Source organism: Lepidochelys olivacea, assembly GCF_965140295.1.
Source record: "Lepidochelys olivacea isolate rLepOli2 genome assembly, chromosome: 3".
In the NCBI taxonomy this organism is placed as follows: domain Eukaryota; kingdom Metazoa; phylum Chordata; order Testudines; family Cheloniidae; genus Lepidochelys; species Lepidochelys olivacea.
The window spans coordinates 81,143,754-81,166,406 of record NC_140413.1 but is presented as its reverse complement, the minus strand read 5'-3'; the positions used below and the strand labels follow the sequence as shown (position 1 = coordinate 81,166,406).

Sequence of the window (22,653 nt, the reverse complement as noted above, 5' to 3'; positions counted from 1 at the left end):
GGGATGTTTCCCCTGGCTTCTTAGCCCTAATTGGAACACATCAAAAGTTCCCCTCTTGAAAACCTTTATCCAATATTCCCTAACTCTCTCCAGAAATGTGCACACAAACTCTGGACAGAGTCACTACTGTTTCCCCACCCTTACTGCCAAGCTAGTATGGCAATGGGTAGTGAAGGCTGCACACTGACTCCCGGCCTTGTTGGCTTCAATAGTTTTTGATAGAGAGTTTTAGTTCTCCTTTGAGTGCTTGCTCATGTCCATTCTATATTAGGTGTGTTTCCTAGAAGTTTTTCCCTTAGGGGACCGGCTCTGGTGCCCTCTGGAGTGGCACCCACATGGCATGGTATAAGAAGCGCCACCCGCTCCCCTCACCCTCCGTTCTTTCTTGCCGCCAGTGACGGTGCTGGAACGTTTGCTGCTTTGGCTAGTGTTAATTGTTCTCCGTTCTTGCAAGCTTTGCAGAACCTATAATTTAGTTGTATAAACTTAGTAAGTGAATTAGTTACCCTTAGTAGTAGTTCTTAAAGCCTTTATTAGTCCCGAACGGGACTCAGCCTGGGGATGGGGCATGCCCTGGTCCCCAGGCTTCAAGCCCTGTGATTGCTACAAGCAGCCCCTGTCCATCCACAATCCCCATAGTAGCTGTCTTAGGTGCTTGGGTGAAGGGCTTATAAGTGACAGGTGTCATTTGCAAGTCCTTCAAACCCAGAACTAAAAAGCATGACAAATGCCTTAGAGCGCTCCTGATAGAGTTGGCAGACACTCCCGCACCAGAGCAAAGATCCGTCTCAGCACCAACCACCGCAGCATCGGTGCGGAGTGCCCCACCGGTGCCGTCCAGAGGCTGGCACCATTTTCCCCCTTCATGGCTCTGGCCAAGGAGCTGAAGAGGACTGTGAGGGGACGATCTCCTACTTCCTGCAAAGGAAAGGAGAGGGCTGGGGGCGAGCCAAGACCCGCACTGGACTGCTCAATGCCCTCTCCAGGAGGTCGGGCCTAAGCTCAAGGTGAGAGGTGCAGCCCATCTCATGCCTTGCCTGAGTCCCCAGACATCGACACAGGCCCCCATCAGCTTCAGGTGCCATTGACACTGAAGCCCTGCAGGCAGTTCCGGAGATCCTGATGCTCCCAGTGCCACCTGCACCAGTGATACCCAGGTCATGGGGTAAACCCAACTTGGGACCTCTGCATACGTCCCCGCCTCAATGGCGCCATTCCCCATCGCGAGGGATGTCCTGCTACTGCTCGCCCACCTGAAGCCATCATACTTCAGAGCAGAGAGACAGGCCCAGCGGAGCCCTTTTTGGTCCCCAGACCTTGCGCACCAACAGCGGGATTCAAGGCGTACCTAGTCAGTAGCCGGGCGTAGACCCACCGGGGTACGCACCCCTTGGCAAGAGCACCGAGACAGACCCCTCACGTGGCCAAGAGCTCAGTATGATCCTGGGACCAATTAGAGGACTGAAGCCACCGGTAACCAGCCTGCCATCATTGGTTTCCAAGACGGGGATCGCCATATTCGGGAATATCCTCCTGGCAACTGGCTCGTAATAGCTCCCAGTCCTGCTCGACATCTCGGTACTGGTCCGGTAGCGTAAGGCGTAGATCACCAGGTTTCTAACGCCAATTCGATGAATGCCGTTGTTCTCCAAGGCCCAGACCAAAATGTTCATCTCGCTTGGACAGGTCTAGCTCCAGACACAGCAACTGGCCGCTGCTCCGCCCAATCCTGGTCACCTGGTGGCGACCAATCAGATGATAGCTCTGGCACAGTTCCCTGACTGCAGGACAGCTCCGATGTAGATGTCAGCATAGTCCTCATCAGCACCAAAACCTGTCCCATTGCCCCAGGCACAGTGGCTGGCGCCATGTAACCCATGGAGCCCTTGGGGGTTCACCCAACCTTCCCAGGCTGCCCGTTCAGTGTCGGGAGCCTCAGACAGGCCAGAGGCCTCAACATCCCAGACCCCTCCAGTGCTCGAGGCTTCCGGGGGAAAGACCTCACAGGTCCAGGACGATCCAGGCAAGTAGCCTGCTGGACCACTAATGGTCGTCGAGGATTCAGCTGTAGCTGTACGGGCCTTCCTGCTGAAGGTGGTATCTACGGTCCTTCTGAACAAAGACATCTTCTTCCCTGTGCTCTGTCCCAAACCGCACAAGACAAGTGAAGAGAGGCATCTTCATGCACTGGACGTCTGAAGGGCCTTGGCTTTTTACCTAGAGCATACCAAGCCTTTCTGTAAATCAACTCAGCTCTTCATCACCACAGTGGATAGGATGAATGGCTTTCTGCTGTCCTCACAGAGGATTTCCAACTGGATCACCTCTTGCATATAGACCTGTTATGATCTGACAGGGGTGCCGCCGCCGATGATTGTCAGAGCCCACTCAACTAGTCCTCAGCAGCATTCCTGGCACACATCCCTATCCAGGAGATCTGCAGAGCCACGATGTGGTCCTCTCACCACACGTTCACGGTGCATTATGACATCACTCAGCAGGCCAGAGATGACGCTGGGTTCAGCAGAGCTGTGTTGCAATCTACACGTCCATGAACTCCTGCCTGCCTCCATTGACACTGCTTGGGAATCACCTGATATGGAATGGACATGAGCAAGCACTCTAAGAAGAAAACGGTTACCTTTTTCCGTAACTGGTGTTCTTTGAGATGTGCTGCTCATGTCCATTCCATGACCCACCCTCCTTCCCCACTGTCAGAGTTCCCAGCAAGAAGGAACTGAGGGTGGGGGGAGGTGGCGGCGCCCCTTATACCGCTCCAGAGGGCACCAGGTACTGCTAAGGGCAAACCTTCTGGAACCAGTGCATGTGGTGAGCACATGTCCATTCCATTTTAGTGTATGTGCTCACCACATGCACTGGTTCCAGAAGGTTTGCCCTTAGCAGTACCTGGTGCCCTCTGGAGCGGTATAAGGGGTGCCGCCACCTCCCCCCACCCTCAGTTCCTTCTTGCTGGGAACTCTGACAGTGGGGAAGGAGGGTGGGTCATGGAATGGACATGAGCAGCACATCTCAAAGAACACCAGTTACGGAAAAAGGTAACTTTTTTTTTCTTGAGCTAGCCTTGCAACCATGTGATTTAGGTGACCGATTGTTAAGAACAAAGAGCAAAAACTTGAAGCAACGGTTTCAGAAATTCATTTGTAAGCAATCCATAGGCTGGAAAATGTTCAGATAGATCGTTCCTTGAACAATTTCAAATACTGGACAAATCTGTAAAAATCAGATGGTTCACAGATAATTCATGAACAGGAAAAGGGGCTTAGTTAATCAAATAAATTGTCTGTTGTGATTAGTTTGCATAGCTCTGTCAAGGTTCCTCCCCAACTCTGAACTCTAGGGTACAGATGTGGGGACCTGCATGAAAACCTCCTAAGCTTACTTTTACCAGCTTAGGTTAAAACTTCCCCAAGGTACAAATTAATTTTACCCTTTGCCCTTGGAATTTCCACTGCCACCACCAAACTTTAACTGGGTTTACTGGGAAACGTAGTTTGGACACATCTTTCCCCCCAAAATTCTCCCAACCCTTGCACCCCACTTCCTGGGGAAGGTTTGGTAAAAATCCTCACCAATTTGCATAGGTGACCACAGATCCAAACCCTTGGATCTTAGAACAATGAAAAAGCATTCAGTTTTCTTACAAGAAGACTTTTAATAGAAGTAAAGGAATCACCTCTGTAAAATCAGGATGGTAGATACCTTACAGGGTAATTAGATTCAAAACATAGAGAATCCCTCTAGGCAAAACCTTAAGTTACAAAAAAGACACACAGAAAGGAATAGTCATTCTATTCAGCACAGTTCTTTTCTCAGCCATTTAAAGAAATCATAATCTAACATATACCTAGCTAGATTACTTACTAAAAGTTCCAAGACTCCATTCCTGTTCTGTCCCTGGCAAAAGCAGCATACAGACAGCCACAGACCCTTTGTTTCTCTCTCTCCTCCCAGCTTTTGAAAGTATCTTGTCTCCTCATTGGTCATTTTGGTCAGGTGCCAGCGAGGTTACCTTTAGCTTCTTAACCCTTTACAGGTGAGAGGATTTTTCCTCTGGCCAGGAGGGATTTTAAAGGGGTTTACCCTTCCCTTTATATTTATGACAAGCTCTAATACCAAACAGCCTTTCCCTGCCCTCATAGCCCCATGACTCTCTGAGCCCTTCAGATTACATATTTATCTGTCTGTCTACTATCACAGGGGTTCTCAACCTTTTTCTTTGTGAACCCCCCACTCCTCCCCAACATGCAATAAAAACTCCACGGCCCACCAGTGCCACAACAACTGCTTTTCTGCATACAAGAGCCAGAGCCAGCATTAGGGGATAGCAAGCAGAGCAGTTGCCTAGGGCCCCATGCCACAGGGGGCCCCACAAAGCTACATTCCTCAGGCTTCAGCTTTAGCTCTGGTGGTGGGGCTCAGGGCTCCAGGCTTGGCCTCTGCCTTCAGCCCCAGACAGTGAGGCTTTGGCTTTCTGACCTGGGCCCCAGCAAGTCTAATTCTGGCCCTGCTTGGCGGACCCCCTGAAACCTGCTTGTGGTCCCCTAGGGACCCCAGACCCCTTGTTGAGAACCACTGTACTATCATACTATTATCACAGCTAGTGGACCTGTTAAGTTTCTTTGAGACTAAAATTCAGCCCCTGACCCTTACTTTGCATCAATCATTTGGAAAATGATTTGGAAAACAGCAGGATCCTGAATCTATTACACAGTGTTTTATATCTCCCATTCAGAACATGCTTACAGAAACACAAGTGGTCCTTTTCTAGTGCACAGAAGATGCCATTCCTTCAGACTTCTAGTAGCCACTTTTTGATATGTTGCCAAACCACATACATTGTAATTTCTCTATTTCACTTTTTGAGGAAAGATCAAATTGTATCTCAGTGCATGCTTTTATAATTAGCCTAGTACTGCAACCTTTTAGGGGTTGGACAAATTATTTTTCACCCCCATGCAATCTCTTCCCAGACAAATTTCCTTCTAATAATAAATAATACATACAAGGTGTTTTTTTGATAAATCCAAATAGTAGATAGATGTTTTCTGGATATATGACACATAACAACACCATGCAATGACTGCTCCCTTCCTATCTTGTCCTGACCATTCTTTCTTAAAACTGGAAAAAACCCTGGCTACATTTACAAATGTTGCTGCTGTTATACATTATTGCGTGCCTGTATAAAACATTTAGGGTCCAGTGTTAGAGCAACTTCACTTGCAAATTGCCCATTCACTTTTATGGGAATTTTGCCCAAAAATAACTGCAGTATTGGCTCCATTATAGCCTCTTATAGAATAGCAATATAATTTAAGTTCTAAATAAATTTAGGGGAAATTACTTTGTTTTATACACATGAATATGCTCCTCAACACTCTGTAAGTAGGCGCACTAGTCTGCGAGTCAAGAGATCTTGGTTCTGTCTCCAACTCTGCCACTAACTTGCTCTGTGACCTTTTCAAGAGACTTCATTTCTCCTTGCCTTTGTTTCCACCCTCCGCTCATTGTCTGTCTTGTCTATTTCAACTGTAAGCGTAAGCCCTTTGGGGTTTACAGAGCATGGTGCCTTTAAGTATTTTTCCCAGGTGGGGGGGAGAGTGCTGATTTGTTCCAGAAGGAGTTAGTGCTATTGTTGGAAAGGGGGGGCGGAGAGCAACTGCAGCAAGCCAGCCCTCACAGAGGAAGCAGCCAAGAACCTGCCTGAAGCCTGGGAGGGACAGAGCAGCTGATCGGGGACACCCCAGGACAGGAGCAGGACAAACTGGAGCTGGACCCAGTATCACTGCTGCCCAGAGCTGTATGGGGCCGTGAGTACTGGGCTTGTGACTTTGCATCGGGAATAAGGAGGGAGGCTGTTAGCTAGTTAAGTGGGGAGGTGGTCGCTCTGTGTAGCTTTGCAGAGAGCGGCAGAAGAGGGCACTGGAGGGGTTTGTTGGGGAAAGTTTGGCACTCAAGATGACCTGGAGCATCTAAGACTCACCAGTGGCTGGAACTTTATCCAGGACTCCTGAACTGTGTGCAGACACATTGCGCCATGTCTGCTCTTTCAGACTGTGCTACCACTGGGCCTGTGGGGCCTTGAATTGAATGCAACACTGTTTTATTGCTCCCTTATGTTTCCCCCTGTTTTTCTCCTTTCATCCCTCTGTTAATATTTTCCTTTCCTATATTCATTGTACTTTTTGTGCATGCATGTGCGCTCTGGAGGGGAACAAGTGTCCCTAGGATGGAAAGGACTTTCCCTGCTGCATTCCTGAGTGCGCCTTCTCTTGGCCAGAGGTGCCTACAGAGCAGACTCCATCTTGGCCACGAGGGTGCTAAAGTTACATAAGTGTGTGGTTTTTTTGTTGTTTGGAGCAGTGTCTGTTTGCACAGTGCCTAGAACAATGGGACACAGATCTCAGTTGGGACTTCTAGGAACTACTGTTAATATACACACATACTATTATTCCTATACGTATGAGGAAACAAAGACTTTATGTGACTTTGCCAAAGGTCACACAGCAGGTCAGTAAAGGTAAGAACAGAGCCAAATCATTTTGTTTTAACTAATGAGGCCACATTTTCTGCCATAGTCTCTACAACTAATGGCCTATCAGTTAGAGCAGGGGTGGGCAAACCAAGGGCCACATCTGGGTGGGGAAATCACATGCAGGGCCATGAATGTAGGACTGGGGTAGGGGTTTGGGGTGCGGGAGGAAAAGTGCAGTGAGGGGGAGGGTGCATGAGGGGGCTCAGGGCAGGGGGTTGGGGTGCAGGAGGGGACTCAGGGCAGGAAGTTGAGGTGCAGGGGTTTGGGGTGCAGGAGGGGGTCAGGGTGTGGACTCCAGCCCAGTGCTGCTCACCTGGAGCGGTTCTGGGGTGGCAGTGGCGCACAGAAGGGCTAAGATAGGCTCCCTGTCTGCCCTGGCCCTGCGCTGCTCCTGGAAGTGGCCAGCACCATGTCCCTGCGGCCCCTAGAGGAGGGCGGGGGCAGAGGGCTCCGCGCACTGCCCTTGCCTGTGGGTACCTCCCCCGAAGCTCCCATTGGCCTTGGTTCCCCGTTCCCAGCCAATGGGAGCTGTGGGGGGCAGTGCCTGCAGGTGAGGGTAGTGCATGAAGCCCTTTACCCCTCCCCTCCCCCCCCCCCAGGGGCCACAGGGACGTGGAGCCAGCCGCTTCCGGGAGTGGCCTCACGGGCCGTATCCAAAGCCCTAATGAGCTGGATCCAGCCCACAGGCCGTAGTTTGTCCACCCCTGAGCTAGAGAATTGAAGAAACTATTTGCTAGAGAGCTACACAGACTTTTATAGCTAAAGAGATATGTGAGAGAGATAACACTAGGCAGCTGTACAGACTCTTCAGTACAGATGGGCCTAAAAGTGCACCAATTCAACTAAATTAATCTGGCTAAACTGGCACAACCCCATGAGATAGGCACACTTACACTGCTTTAGTCCTTTGCCTATAGCAGTTTAGCTTGCACTTGCAATATTTTTTTTTAATAAACATAAACAAGGGTTAAACCAATTTAAATGCGCCTATATTAAGGCTTCACCTTGGTTTAACTAGTTTGGTTTTAAATTCATGTAATTAAACTGGTGCACTCTTCTAGACTAGACAAGGCCAGTTTTAGAGAATGCTCTCTAGTTAGCTGGGGAGACTGTTGTCTATACAGTATAGCTAAAAGAGATTGTTAGATATATAGATTTGGAAGGATAGACTTTTATTGACAAATGTTGATAAATGTCAATTTTACTGTATGCAGTGTTGTTTTGCCCAGTTGGTCCCAGGATATTAGAGAGACAGGAGGGGTGAGGTCATGTCTTTTACTGGACCAACTTCTCTTGAGGAGAGAGGCAAGCTTTCTCCCGAAGAGAAGTTGGTCCAATAAAAGATATGACCTCGCCCACTTTGTCTCTCTAATTTCACTGCACACCCACAAACATTTTTTTCTGTTTTTTCACAAACATTTAATACTTGCAATTTACAAGATAGCCTGAGTGAATTGAGGCAAAATGAGAAAAATGCAGCTTGAGAACTTATTTAGAATTTGATTTACTATTTACTTTGTGTATTTTGACATGTGATGTTGACCTTTTTGTGTTTTGATGCTTTATAAAGCTTTAGCTTTTTGCCTCTCAACCATCTCCTATTATTAAACAATTACTAGTTGATCCCTCCTGGCATTGTTTGACCCCCCCACCAAGCTCTCACAACTGTAAACATTTAAAATCAATAAATATTAGGCAAAAAACTGCTTGAAAATGAATATGGTTGTTATTCCATGGAAGTCATAAAAAAGGATTATGGAATCCAGCCAAGCCCAATTCTACACAGCTCGGTAGGGGGTGGGGGGCAGGGGAGGTCTCGGGGCAGTGGTTCGAAGAATTTATACAGTGGTGGTGCTGAAAGCCATTAAACCAAACTGTAAACTCTGTTTTTATTGTATACAATGAGGAATTCGGTGGCACCTTAAAGACTAACAGATTTATTTGGGCATGTGCTTTCGTGCGTGAAAACCCCACTTCTCCAGCTGCATGGAGTGAAAATTACAGATGCAGGCACTATTATACTGACCGGTGAAGAGAAGGGAGTTACCTCACAAGTGGAGAACCAGCGGTGACCAGGCCAATTCACTCAGGCTGGAGGTGGTCCACTCCCAATAACTGATGAGGTGTCAATACCAAGAGAGGGAAAATTGCTTTTGTAGTGAGCCAGCCCCCTCGAGCCAGCAGGTGCTGCCCTGGGGGTGCGTTCGGTCTGGAGCTAGAAGCGCTGTTGCCCTAATCCCAGGGGGCCGTGAGCCTTGGGCTATGGAGTCAGTATCTGGGGCCCCTTGGGGAGACTCAGCAGGGGGGAGGCGCAGCACAGCAGGCCCCCTCACTCCCAGGGCAGGCAGCGCGGGTACTTGCCCTGCCTTGGCCGGGGGCTGAGCCGAGACCGTTCTCTGCCCCTTCGCGGCACCGCCCCCTGGCGGACCCCCTCTGCCCGCCGCCCTCGGCCCGTTTTACCCCGCTCCCGGCTGCAGCAGCTGTTCAGTGTCTCGGCCGCCGGGCAGCGGCTCGTGTCCGTGGGAAGCGCCTGCGCGCTGCGGCCGCTCGCTGCCTGCCCCTGGCGGCTTCCTGCCTATTTTAGTCCAAGCGGCCGCGGGTGGCAGCTGGTGCGGGGAGCAGCCGCCGAGTCCCAGCGACAGCGCCCCGGGGAGCCCTCGCAGGGCGAGGTAAGGGAGCGGGGCAGACGCACCCCTTGCGGGGGCAGCTGCTCTTTGGGGGTCTCCGGGCAGCGGCTGAAATCGGAGCTGGAGGCGCCGCTTGCCCGGAGGGACCGGGCGAAGCTTCCCCGGGGAGACGCGCCCGGGCCAGCCCCCGCCGGGTGCAGCCCCCGGCCGGCCCTGCGGCCCCTGCCCGGACACTGGCGGCCTCCGCCCGATAACCCCCATGAGCCTCCCGCCCCCTGGTAGGTCAGCTCTTACTGAAATGGCTTTAAAACAAATTGTACTGAAAGCCAAGAGAGGCAAGCAAGACAGCAGTATTCAAATGGAACCTCCCTTACAGTGAGTATACACCGCACATGAGGTTGCAGGATTTAGGCAATATTTGATGATAGTTGAGTGACTTGAGCTTCTTCAGAACACGTTTTCTTTTCCCAATAGAAGCTTGTTTAAATTCCTTTGGTGTAGGATTGGTTCAAATAGACGTATTCAAGGCATTTGTGTAGTATTAGCACATTTTTTAAGGTCGCATCAGTATTTCCATGTTTTAGGGGGTTGCCACTCTTGTAAAATATGCTTTGCATTAAAACTTCGTATGCTAAACGTTATCTGATAATATTTAGTATGTTTGGACACCACTCCTCTTTTAGGGATTCCACCATAGCAAGCAGTCCTGCCCTTGCTGTAGTGGTCCTAAGATTGTGGAACACACTCATCCTTGAAATGAGTCCCTTCATCCCTTCCCACTTTTAAACAATGTTAAACTTTCCCCCCTAAATGTATAGGTTTGAATAGGTGGTAAAGACAGCATCATTTCTCCCTACCTGTTTTTTCCTTTTAGGAAATCCTAATCTTAAAGGGTTTTTTGGGAGGGAGAGTGTGCATGTGCCCAATGGTTGAGCAGCACCCTGAGTGACTTGATCGGACGGGTGCTTTAGAAAGAACATTATTTTATTATTATAAATGCAAATGTTCAATAGCTTAATTTTATTGGCTCTGATTTAAGACACGTATTTATAGTTTTTCCATATTGTGAATTAAAATTAAACTTCTGTTATTTTGAGAGAGGTTGAGGATTACAAAGTGACAGTTATAGATGTTTCCCTTAACAGATCTTTTCCATGTGTCTGTGTGTTATGTAACCATAACACAAATTTGTATCTGCAGTTAACACCATTCCCAGCACGCATCTTTGCCATTATGACTGTTGATAGTGTGAGCAATATGAAGAATTTCACTTAACATTGATGCATTTTCTTAATACACAGAATGAACATACTGTTAATTTGTATCAAGAACATTTACACAGCCCAAGGCTAACAAATATTTCAGTATAGAGACATTTTAATCTAAAGGGGTGCAGGGCTTCACTTGCATAGCATGTCCAAATACATGTTTTCTTCACATTCCTCTGTTTCTCCCTTCAATCCTATTTCAGGAGTAAAAGAAAATTAAACTAAACTACAACACACCTAATTAGAATCGCACTAGTGGTCTGTTTTCAGCTCTCAAAATTAATAGTTACAGGCAAGGCTCTATTGCGAGCTCTTTTTGCTGCAGAACCATAGGAAAGTAGATTGAAGAAAAGTTTTAGAGCTAGATTTAAAAAAAAAAAAAATCCTGAGGCCCAATCCTGCAATTAGATCCATGGGGAGCCATCTGTATGGATACAGTTGCAGAACTGGTAATGCAGGACCAGATTTTTAAAAGGTATTTAGGTACCTAAAGACTCAGATAAGATTGATTTCAGTAGCAGTTAGGAGCCAGGGGCTAGCCACCTAGAGCCCTTTGAGGATCTTACTTCCACTTCATGTGCCTAAATCCAAAATTTAGATCCACAAAATCCCCACTCAGCTGCCGTCTAACCCTGAAGGCAGGCTCCTGAAGTCCCTAGGTACATAACATTCCCTAGCCACCTAAATTTCTGTCAGTGGGCATATTCAAAGCCATCTAATCCCTGATGCCCAGAGCCTGATTTGTACCCTAAACCCCAACAGAATCCTCAGGCTTGGCGTTCCCAGCCTGTCTGGTAAGCGTGCTATTGGATCAGGTCTTGCACAAAACTGCCACCCTTATATCCGGTAGCCCAGTGGTAGGGCAGGGCACTCACCTGGGGAGCGGGAGACCTGGGTTTAAATCCCTGCTTCAAATAAGGCAGAGGTGGGATTTGGACCTGGGTCTCCCATAGCCTGGGTAAATGCACGAACTCCTGAGTTATTGCATATAAGGGTGGCGGCGGCGGCAGAGCACATCTTCTGCCGAGAAGGAGCTTAGGCATCTCGCTCCAGGGGACAGTTCATGGGTGTGAATCCTGAGCAGAAGGGGGTGCCTCCATCCAGCCTAGATTTAGGCACCTATGTCCATTAGAGGAACAGGGGGAGGCCATACCCCTCGTGGCATTTCCAACAAGTAGTTTAAAGCAGCTCCTGCTCGGTGTGCTGGCTTTTGTGGATCCTGTTCTTAGGCACCTAACTTTCCCCAGACGTTGCATAGGGAGCCTAGGCACCTAACGCACAGCTAGAAAGTCCACTAAGTGGCAGGGCGCCTAAAAGTCATATACCCTGCATTGCAATGCCTAAATCCCCCTTGTGGATCTAGCCCCTGGGCATTTCTGAAAATCTCATTATCTGCATCTCTAGCCGCCTAAATATCTTTACAAATCCATCCCTTTTAACACACATTTAATTCAAAGTATCTTCACTCTTGTCGGTTTAATATTGGTATTAATATTCTGACCACTTTCCAGACAACACTTAAACAGGTTTTCTTGTTGATTATAGCATCTTGTAGTAGATTTAGTGAGACATTGTCAATTTAAGCATAAACATCCAATTTATTTTCACTGTTTGTTTATTTACTACTTGCTTTTCTCTTAGCTCCGATAGTGGAAAAACAATGAAATTGGTTTAATTATAAACAAATTGAGTTTTCAGTCTCAGATTCTGAGTGCCGTAAACTGGGAGAGAGTGTGTGTTTAAAAGCAATTGTTTTAATTTTGAATTTTAAAAATGTATCAAACATTTTATTAAGTTTTTTAAAAAGCATCATTTTACAAAATTTAAATGTTGTGTCAGATTTAAGTTGACAACGTTCCATCCATTTTTTCTAAATACACAATAGTTTCTGAAGATGAAATTTTATGACTTCTATTTAAACATCAGTTTTAGAGGCGTTTTTGTAAAGAATATATCTTTATTACAGTTTGTTAACACACTATGTTATAGTTCAAATTACACTATTGTAGTAATCTTTCTTATAAGCGGGAATCCTAGTTTTCCGTGATTGAAAAAAACAAAATTCTCTTATAAACATAAATCCACATTTTTCTGCAATTTAAAATGAAATCTGACAGCTGGAGCCCTACCTCCCTGGGCTGACAGCCCGAGTCCCATCTCTGTTTTTAACCAAAAAAAAAAAAAAAAAAAAAAAATGGGGAGGGGGGGCAAATTCAGCGTTTTTTCCATGGCAAATGGATTTCTAGGATCCCTGCTTATAAGTAAGCTGAATTGAAAGCACTAGAAGCTTGATCTTCTACTCCTTAACTTCCCACTTACTATGAACTTTTGGTATTTTGAAATACCAAAGGTCCGAAAGTGAAAACTAGATATGTATCCTTTGAATAGAATTTTTCATGTTTGTGGCTATAAACAGGTTAGGACTGAAAGATCTGAGCTAGGACCAGAGGAAAAGATACAAGTTTCAGAATTATGTCTAACAATTTATTTCCTGTAACTATCTATGGATAAATACCCAGATTGCATACCTAGTTTAAGTAAAAAGAAAAGGAGGACTTGTGGCACTTCAGAGACATCCTCTAGTTTAAGTAGTATCTCCATCTGAAATTAGTGGGCAGCCTTGTTTAAGACCCAGTGGCACAATCTGTCACTTTGTAGATAGAGTAAATCTATTTCTGCAGGCACTTAGAAGTCTGTTTATCAGAAACAGCCTTCTGCTATCTGTCAGTAGCACTCCTATATCTGTGTGTCAGTAATAAGTCAACTTGAACTTTAGAGGATTAGACAGCAAGATTTTAAAAGGAAAACTAAGCCAGAAGTTAGGTTCCTAAATCCATATTTAGGCACCTGTGAAGGGGTCCCACTCACCACATGTGCACCTGGCTAGACCTGGGATGTAAGGAATGTATGAGTGTGGTTTGGTGGTGTGACAGGTTGAAACCCCACCCCCCTTCGCGCTGTCACCTGGTGTGATGGGACACCACAAAGGCAGACTGTTCTGCCAGCCTGGGCCCCCTTTTACCTGGTCTTGCTGGGCTAGGCTCCTCAGCTTTTTCCAGCCAAGCACACAGACAGGGCCACACCCAGCCGCACAGAGAGCCGCTCTGAGAAGGCTCAGTTTAAGGGGCTTGACACAGCACCCAGATGTCCACCCCCCCTTGGAGTACAAACCCCAAATTATATGAAATTTGCCTCTTCCCTCAATGTGGAAGATGGTGTGCACAACTTCTTGCCATAGAAATCACATGAACTGGGTTATATTCTAAACCAGAAATAAATGTATTAACTGTAACAGGTGTATTTTAAGTAGTTAAGGAGGTAACAGACAGAACAAGGCAGATTAATAAGAAAATAAAACAGAGCATGCAAACTAAGCTAGTGTCAGTAAAGAAACTGGTTACATGTAAGTTCTCACCCTAAATGTGATTCTGATAATCTTCTTCACAGGCCAGGTGCCCTTCCAGCCTGGGGACAGTTCTTTCCCCCAGTTCAGTCTTTGTTGCTTCCAGCAGTCCTCTTGGGTGGGATAGCAGGGGAGAACTGACTACCGGGATTACCTCACTCTCCACCCTTAAATAGGATTTGCATAAGGCAGGAGTCATTTGTTTCCTAGTTTGACCCCCACCCCACCCCACCCCTCCAGCTTCTCATGGAAAAATACAGAAATTCAAGATGGGTTACAGTATCCAGTGACATGGTCACATGCCTCTGTAGGGTGCCTGTAGCCATTCTTCACAGACTGACCCACATGTTCACAGGAAGACAAAGCTCTTTTATAGTCCATTGGCTCTTGCTGATGGGCCTCAGCACTCAGGCTTTTTCACTGTTGTATCTGAAGTTGTTAGCAGGGGGTGTTGCCCAAAATAACGTGTTGAAATATAGATACATAGACAATATTCCTAATTTCAGATACAGAAATGATACATGCATACAAATAGGATAATCCTATTCAGTAAACCATAACCTTTCCAACGATACCTTACAAGGCTCATCTTGCTTAAAGTACAACTTAGTTATGTCATATTCCTATCACAAGCATATTTTCATAAAAAATATGGAGTATAATGTCACAGAAAGGTGCATGAAAGATCAAGGGAATGTCTGTACAGGATTTGTTACAATGCATACTCCATAATGTGTTACAGGAAAAGAGTGTTTTCTCGCTGATGCAAACATAGTTCATTAATGGGAATCAAACAGAATTCCATATAACCTTTTATATTGCAACCAGTAGGTGTCCTAAATACTTAGCTGAAAACAAGATTTACTTTACTTTCTTTTAATATGAAATGAATCATTGTTTCTTCAATTGAAAAATTAACCTTTGTGTATTAGGTATATCAAGTTGCTGTCAATCTTGATGAGCAAAGGCTGTCTGCAATAGGCTTAAAAAAAGGTAATATCTCCCAACTTCCTTTTTAGTTACCTATTTAATCAGAGTTATTTAACTGTGTTTTGGAATGATATTGGCTAAGGGAAAAAAACTTTATTGGTTCTTTTTGTTGTATGAAAAAGGCCTACAAGATTAAAGAAAACAGTGAAGATTTTTAGCTAAGGGAACAATTTACCAAGGTTCCTGGTGGATTCTCCATCACTGACAATTTTTAAATCAAGATTGGTTGTTTTTCTAAAATATATGTTCTAATAATTTGTGCTGAGAAGTTCCACGGCTTGTGTTATACAGGAGGTAAGATTACAGGACTACAGTGGGTCTGTTCTGTTCTTGGAAACTGAGTCTGTTTTACGTTAGAAAGTCAGTTCTCTTCTGCCCAATTTTCCTGAAAGAGTCAATGGATGACTGGAGAGCTAGAGCATTTGTTATCAGAGACACCGAGCAAGTGAAACCTGATCAACTGAGAAGGGAAATAGTTTTTATTAATTCTCACCCTAACACTCATGTATGGAATGAGAGAGCTTTGGGCATACATTTTTGATCTCCAGGGAGTCCTACAGCAAAACTGGAGAAGATCAGACTTGGTGGTTTTTTTTTTTTTTTTTAACCTTACAAATATCAGTTCTCCTCCCTGCTTTGAAAGAAAGAGAAAATACTTTCAGGACAGCTTTATACGTTACAAAGAAGAATTAAAAGACATAAATTTTCTTTGGCTTTTTTGGCAAGCTTTCTTTAACAACAAATTATGATAACAGGTTCCTCTGAATTTGTATTTAGCTTTGCTATTCTACAGGTACCACAGCTATATACTGCTCTTGGTATTCACATGTGTCTTCTGACTATGAGGGACTGGAAGCAGTATGCCTGGATGGTCCAAAGGACCATTTAACAAGCAGCAGAAGTTACCATTATGGTGCCAGTCCTGCAAGCTGCTTAGCATGGGTGGACCCCTGTACTCTCACAACTTACGAAAGTCACTGGGCATGTATCTGATAATACATCGTGTGTGCAGGTTGTCAGAATATTGACCTTTATCCCTTCTTCAAGCCCTTAGTTTTCACCTAAATGTGACTGTAAAATGTTTTTCATGTGTAGGGATAAGGTTGCCAGATGTCCGATTTTCGGCTCTAAGGCCCGGTGGAAAAGGGACTCTGGCGGATCCAGTCAGTACCACTGACCGGGCCATTAAAAGTGCAGTTGGCGGGGCTGGCAGGCTCCCTACCTGGCTCTGCATGCTCCCCGGAAGTGGCAACATGTCCCTGGGCTCCTAGGCAGATGCACACTCTTCGTGCTGCCCCCTCCTCGGCAGCACCTGTGTGCGGAGACAGGGCGTAGAGCCGCCTGGCCACCCCTGAACCTACGAACCGGACATGCCAGTTGCTTCTGGGAGCCGCCCAAGATAAGCGCCGCCCAGAGCATGCACCCCTCACCTCCTCCCACAACCCAACCCCCAGCCCAGAGCCTCCTCCTGCACCCTGAACCCCTCATTTCTGGCCCCACCCCAGAGCCCATAACCCCAACTGGAGCCCTCACAGCCCTCCTGCACCCCAATCTCCTGCCCAAGCCTGGTGAACATGAGTGAGTGTGTGAGGGTGGGGGGAAAGCGAGCAACAGAGGGAGGGGGGATGGAGTGAGTGGGGGTGGGGCCTTGTGGAAGGGGCAGGGCCTATGAGAAGGGGTGGGGCAAGGGTGTTTGGTTTTGTGCCATTAGAAAGTTGGCAACCGTATGTAGGGACTTAGTTTAACTTTTGAAGTATGTGTAGAATTTTTGTTCATATTAAGGAGAAATATGTCTGCACTTGAAGGAGAGAATATACCCCTAAGTCCCATGACACACGTCATTGTTTTTCCGTTGTATTCGTGCTCATTACTCTTAATGCCTCTTTTGTATTTTTACAGGATTCTTCAAGATGAATACTACAGAAATCAATTCATTCACCATGACCCCATTAGGTTTTATACCAGATTTTAAAAATGCCACCCTTGTACCTGTCAATGAGACTGCGTGTGAAAACTGGAGTGAGGTTCATCATCTGGTTTTTCATGTGGCAAATATTTGTTTTGCAATTGGATTGGTTATTCCAACCACTCTGAATTTCCATATGATTTTCCTGCGAGGCTTGCTTGCTACAGGTAGGCCAAACAAAATTTACTTTTTACAACTTTAATGTGGCTGAAATTCCATTTACTGACCTATAGAAAGTAGGGCTGTCAAGTGATTAAAAAATTAATTGTGCGATTAAACAATAATATAATTTATTTAAATATTTTTGGATGTTTTCTACATTTTCAAATATATTGATTTCAGTTACAGCACAGAATAAAAAATGTACAGTACTCTATATTTTTGAGTACAGGTATTTGCACTGTCCAGAAAAGAAATAGTATTTTTCAATTCACCTAATACAAGTACTGTAGTGCAATCTCTTTATCATGAAAGTTGAACTTACAAATGTAGAATTATGTACAAAAAAACTTTTATTTTTGAACGCAATCTAAAATTCTAGAGCGTGCAAGTCCACTCAATCCCACTTCTTATTCAGCCAATTGCTAAGACAAACAAGTTTGTTTACATTTGCAGGAGATAATGCTGCCCACTTCTTGTTTACAATGTCACCTGAAAGTGAGAACAGGTGATTGCATGGTACTGTTGTAGCCAGCATTGCAAGATATTTACGTGCCAGATGCACTAAAGATTCATATGTCCCTTCATGATTCAACCACCATTCCAAGGGATGTGTCCATGCCGATGACTGGTTCTGCTGATTAACAATCCAAAGCAGTGCAGACCGACGCATGTTCATTTTCATCATATGAGTCAGATCTCACCAGCAGAAGGTTGATTTTCTTTTTAGATGGTTTGGGTTCTGTAATTTCCGCATCGGAGTGTTGCTCTTTTAAGATTTCTGAAAGCATCTGCCACACCTCATCCCTCTCAGATTTTGAAAGGCACTTCAGATTCTTAAATCTTGGGTTGGTTAGAAATCTCACATTCATACCTTCTTCGTGTTTTGTGAAATCTTCAGTGAAAGTGTTCTTAAAATGAACATGTGCTGGGTCATTGTCCAAGACTGCTGTAACATGAAATATATTTCAATATATGGCAGAATGTGGGTAACACAGAGCAGGAGACATACAGTTCTCCCCCCAAGGAGTTCAGTCACAAATCTAATTAACAATTTATCTTTTTAAGTAGTGTCATAAGCATGTCCTCTGGAATGGTGGCCGAAGCATGAAGGGCCATACAATTGTTTAGCATATCTGGCACGTAAATACTTTGCAATGCCAGCTACAAAAGTGCCATGCAAATGCCTGTCCTCACTTTCTGGTGACATTGTTGTGACGCTGCACTCTAGCATATTTTTATAAAATCATATAATGAGTGTGAGTATAATGTAACTGGAATATGCTTCATGCAAAAGATTTCTTGTAAGGTATCATTACAAAGCATATAATCTATGGTGTGTGGTCATCCTATTTGTATAAATGTATCGCTCTTGGTCTGAAACTAGAAATATGAAATATAACTCTGAGGTCCTATTGTAGTTATACAAAGTGTGGGCCATTAATGTTGGTTTGGAATCTTAATGGATCCCATTAACCAAGACAATTGACTGTAGATGGCTCTGTTTTACTTGTAAGTCTTCCTGTATACCTGTGGGCTAAGTCTTACAATGACATGTGATCATGTCACCTGAACTGGAATCCATCTTTAACTTGGTGCTCTTCCATTGAGAAGGAGGGGTGAGAACCCAGAGGGACAAAGGAGTCCCACCTTATGCAAAAGAGATATAAGTGGGGGGGGGGGCGGCGGCAGCAAACAGCTGTGCATGTGTCTCTATCAGTGTTATAGAGGGCGAACAACTTGAGTTTACCCTGTATAAGCTTTATAGAGGGAAAAACAGATTTATTTGGGGTTTGGACCCCATTGGGAGTTGAGCATCTGAGTGTCAAGGACAGGAACACTTCTTAAGTTGCTTTCAGTTAGTCTGCAGCTTTGGGGCACGTGGTTCAGACCCTGAGTCTGTGTTGGAGCAGACTGACGTGTCTGGCTCCACAAGACAGGATGCTGGAGTCCCAAACTGGCAGGGAAAGCAGAGACCAAAGGAGTCTTGGCACATCAGTTGGCAGCCCCAAGGGGGTTTCTGTGATCCAACCCATCACAGTTGCAAATGAGAAGAGGGCAGCATTATCTCCTGTAAATATGAACAAACTTGTTTGTCTTCATGATTGGATGAACAAGAAGTAGGACTAAGTGGACTTGTAGGCTCTAAAGTTTTACATTGTTTTGTTTTTGACTGCAGTTATGTAACAAAAATCTATTGTAAGTTGCACTTTCACAACAAAGATTGCGCTACAGTACTTGTATGAGGTGAATTGAAAAATACTATATCAGTTTTACAGTGCAAATATTTGTAATAAAAAATAATATACACTTTAATTTCAATTACCACACAGAATACAATATATATGAAAATGTAGAAAAACATCCAAAATATTTAATAAATTTCAATTGGTATTCTATTGTTTAACAGCATAATTAAAACTGATTTTTTTTTTTTTGAGTTAACTGCGATTAATCAACAGCCCTAATAGAAAGTATTGTCCTGGGCTCACTTGTCTTCCGTTTGTGGTATTTCAACATATTTTAATTGTTTTAGCATGATTTGGGGCTTGGTCAACATTCTGACATTGCAGAACTTATTTGGATAAGGTAATACAGACCCAGTCTCTTAAAACTCCACAACAACTGCATAGAGAATTTTGAGCATCTGTGCAGTTGCTGAAACACCTGACTGTGGAAGGGTAGGGTTTGTTTATGTGGTCTGGGCTTTATTGTATTTTGTTTTGTTTTTCATTTCTTCATCTGTTTTTCTCCACTCTCGCTTAACTTGTCAGAAAAAAATCTATACTTGGACAAAGTATGGGAAAAAAAATTGGCCCCAAAATTTTTCGTTATGAGTAAATGAAAAACATAGAGCTCAATTTCATAGAATTATAGAATCATAGAATATCAGGGTTGGAAGGGACCTCAGGAGGTCATCTAGTCCAACCCCCTGCTCAAAGCAGGACCAATCCCCATTTAAATCATCCCAGCCAGGGCTTTGTCAAGCCTGACCTTAAAAACTTCTAAGGAAGGAGATTCTACCACCTCCCTAGGTAACGCATTCCAGTGTTTCACCACCCTCCTAGTGAAAAAGTTTTTCCTAATATCCAACCTAAACCTCCCCCACTGCAACTTGAGACCATTACTCCTTGTCCTGTCCTCTTCTACCACTGAGAATAGTCTAGAACCATCTTCTCTGGAACCACCTCTCAGGTAGTTGAAAGCAGCTATCAAATCCAACTTCATTCTTCTCTTCCGCAGACTAAACAATCCCAGTTCCCTCAGCCTCTCCTCATAAGTCATGTGTTTAGACCCCTAATAATTTTTGTTGCCCTGTGCTGGACTCTCTCCAATTTATCCACATCCTTCTTGTAGTGTGGGGCCCAAAACTGGACACAGTACTCCAGATGAGGCCTCACCAATGTCGAATAGAGGGGGACGATCACGTCCCTCGATCTGCTCGCTATGCCCCTACGTATACATCCCAAAATGCCATTGGCCTTCCTGGCAACAAGGGCACACTGCTGACTCATATCCAGCTTCTCGTCCACTGTCACCCCTAGGTCCTTTTCCATAGAACTGCTGCCTAGCCGTTCGGTCCCTAGTCTGTAGCTGTGCATTGGGTTCTTCCGTCCTAAGTGCAGGACCCTGCACTTATCCTTATTGAACCTCATCAGATTTCTTTTGGCCCAATCCTCCAATTTGTCTAGGTCCCTCTGTATCCTATCCCTCCCCTCCAGCGTATCTACCACTCCTCCCAGTTTAGTATCATGCGCAAATTTGCTGAGAGTGCAATCCACACCATCCTCCAGATCATTTATGAAGATATTGAACAAAACCGGCCCCAGGACCGACCCCTGGGGCACTCCACTTGACACCGGCTGCCAATTAGACATGGAGCCATTGATCACTACCCGTTGAGCCCGACAATCTAGCCAACTTTCTACCCACCTTATAGTGCATTCATCCAGCCCATACTTCTTTAACTTGCTGACAAGAATACTGTGGGAGACCGTATCAAAAGCTTTGCTAAAGTCAAGAAACAATACATCCACTGCTTTCCCTTCATCCACAGAACCAGTAATCTCATCATAGAAGGCGATTAGATTAGTCAGGCATGACCTTCCCTTGGTGAATCCATGCTGACTGTTCCTGATCACTTTCCTCTCATGTAAGTGCTTCAGGATTGATTCTTTGAGGACCTGCTCCATGATTTTTCCGGGGACTGAGGTGAAGCTGACTGGCCTGTAGTTCCCAGGATCCTCCTTCCCTTTTTTAAAGATTGGCACTACATTAGCCTTTTTCCAGTCATCCGGGACTTCCCCCGTTCGCCACGAGTTTTCAAAGATAATGGCCAATGGCTCTGCAATCACAGTCGCCAATTCCTTTAGCACTCTCGGATGCAACTCATCCGGCACCATGGACTTGTGCATGTCCAGCTTTTCTAAATAGTCCCTAACCACCTCTTTCTCCACAGAGGGCTGGCCCTCTATTCCCCGTGTTGTGATGCCCAGCGCAGCAGTCTGGGAGCTGACCTTGTTAGTGAAGACAGAGGCAAAAAAAGCATTGAGTACATTAGCTTTTTCCACATCCTCTGTCACTAGGTTGCCTCCCTCATTCATTAAGGGGCCCACACTTTCCTTGGCTTTCTTCTTGTTGCCAACATACCTGAAGAAACCCTTCTTGTTACTCTTGACATCTTTCGCTAGCTGCAGCTCCAGGTGTGATTTGGCCCTCCTGATTTCATTCCTACATGCCCGAGCAATATTTTTATACTCTTCCTGGTCATATGTCCAACCTTTCACTTCTTGTAAGCTTCTTTTTTATGTTTAAAATCCGCTAGGATTTCACTGTTAAGCCAAGGTGGTCGCCTGCCATATTTACCATTCTTTGAACACATCGGGATGGTTTGTCCCTGTAACCTCAGCAGGGATTCCTTGAAATACAGCCAGCTCTCCTGGACTCCTTTCCCCTTCATGTTAGTCCCCCAGGGGATCCTACCCATCCGTTCCCTGAGGGAGTCGAAGTCTGCTTTCCTGAAGTCCAGGGTCCGTATCCTGCTGCTTACCTTTCTTCCCTGCGTCAGGATCCTGAACTCAACCAACTCATGGTCACTGTCTCCTAGATTCCCATCCACTTTTGCTTCCCCCACTAATTCTTCCCAGTTTGTGAGCAGCAGGTCAAGAAAAGCTCCCCCCTAGTTGGCTCCTCTAGCACCTGCGCCAGGAAATTGTCCCCTATGCTTTCCAAAAACTTCCTGGATTGTCTATGCACTGCTGTATTGCTCTCCCAGCAGATATCAGGAAAATTAAAGTCACCCATGAGAACCAGATCTAGTAGCTTCTGTGAGCTGCCGGAAGAAAGCCTCATCCCCCTGGTCCGGTGGTCTATAGCAGACTCCCACCACTACATCACTCTTGTTGCTCACACTTCTAAACTTAATCCAGAGACGCTCAGGTTTTTCTGCAGTTTCGTACCGGAGCTCTGAGCAGTCATACTGCTCCCTTACATACAGTGCTACTCCCCCACCTTTTCTGCCCTGCCAGTCCTTCCTGAACAGTTTATAACCATCCATGACAGTACTCCAGTCATGTGAGTTATCCCACCAAGTCTCTGTTATTCCAATCCGATCATAATTCCTTGACATCACCAGGACCTCCAGTTCTCCCTGCTTGTTTCCAAAGCTTTGTGCATTTGTATAT

General features: G+C 45.4%; 1 protein-coding gene across 4 annotated transcripts in view; it reads left to right on the top strand.

Annotated features, from left to right (window-relative positions):
* POPDC1 (popeye domain cAMP effector 1) overlaps positions 1-22,653 on the top strand; it is a 93,708-nt gene that overhangs the window by 29,182 nt on the left and 41,873 nt on the right. Inside the window, exons 1-3 of one of the 4 annotated variants that reach the window (XM_084622636.1) lie at positions 9,159-9,225; positions 14,787-14,847; positions 16,744-16,977. In XM_084622636.1, coding sequence (XP_084478762.1) covers positions 16,755-16,977 — 223 coding nt within the window. In that variant the 5' untranslated portion in view covers positions 9,159-9,225; positions 14,787-14,847; positions 16,744-16,754. Of the gene's footprint in view, positions 1-5,751; positions 5,832-9,149; positions 9,226-14,786; positions 14,848-16,743; positions 16,978-22,653 lie in introns of those variants that run through there. The other 3 variants (XM_084622638.1, XM_084622637.1, XM_084622639.1) reach the window with 3 other exon arrangements.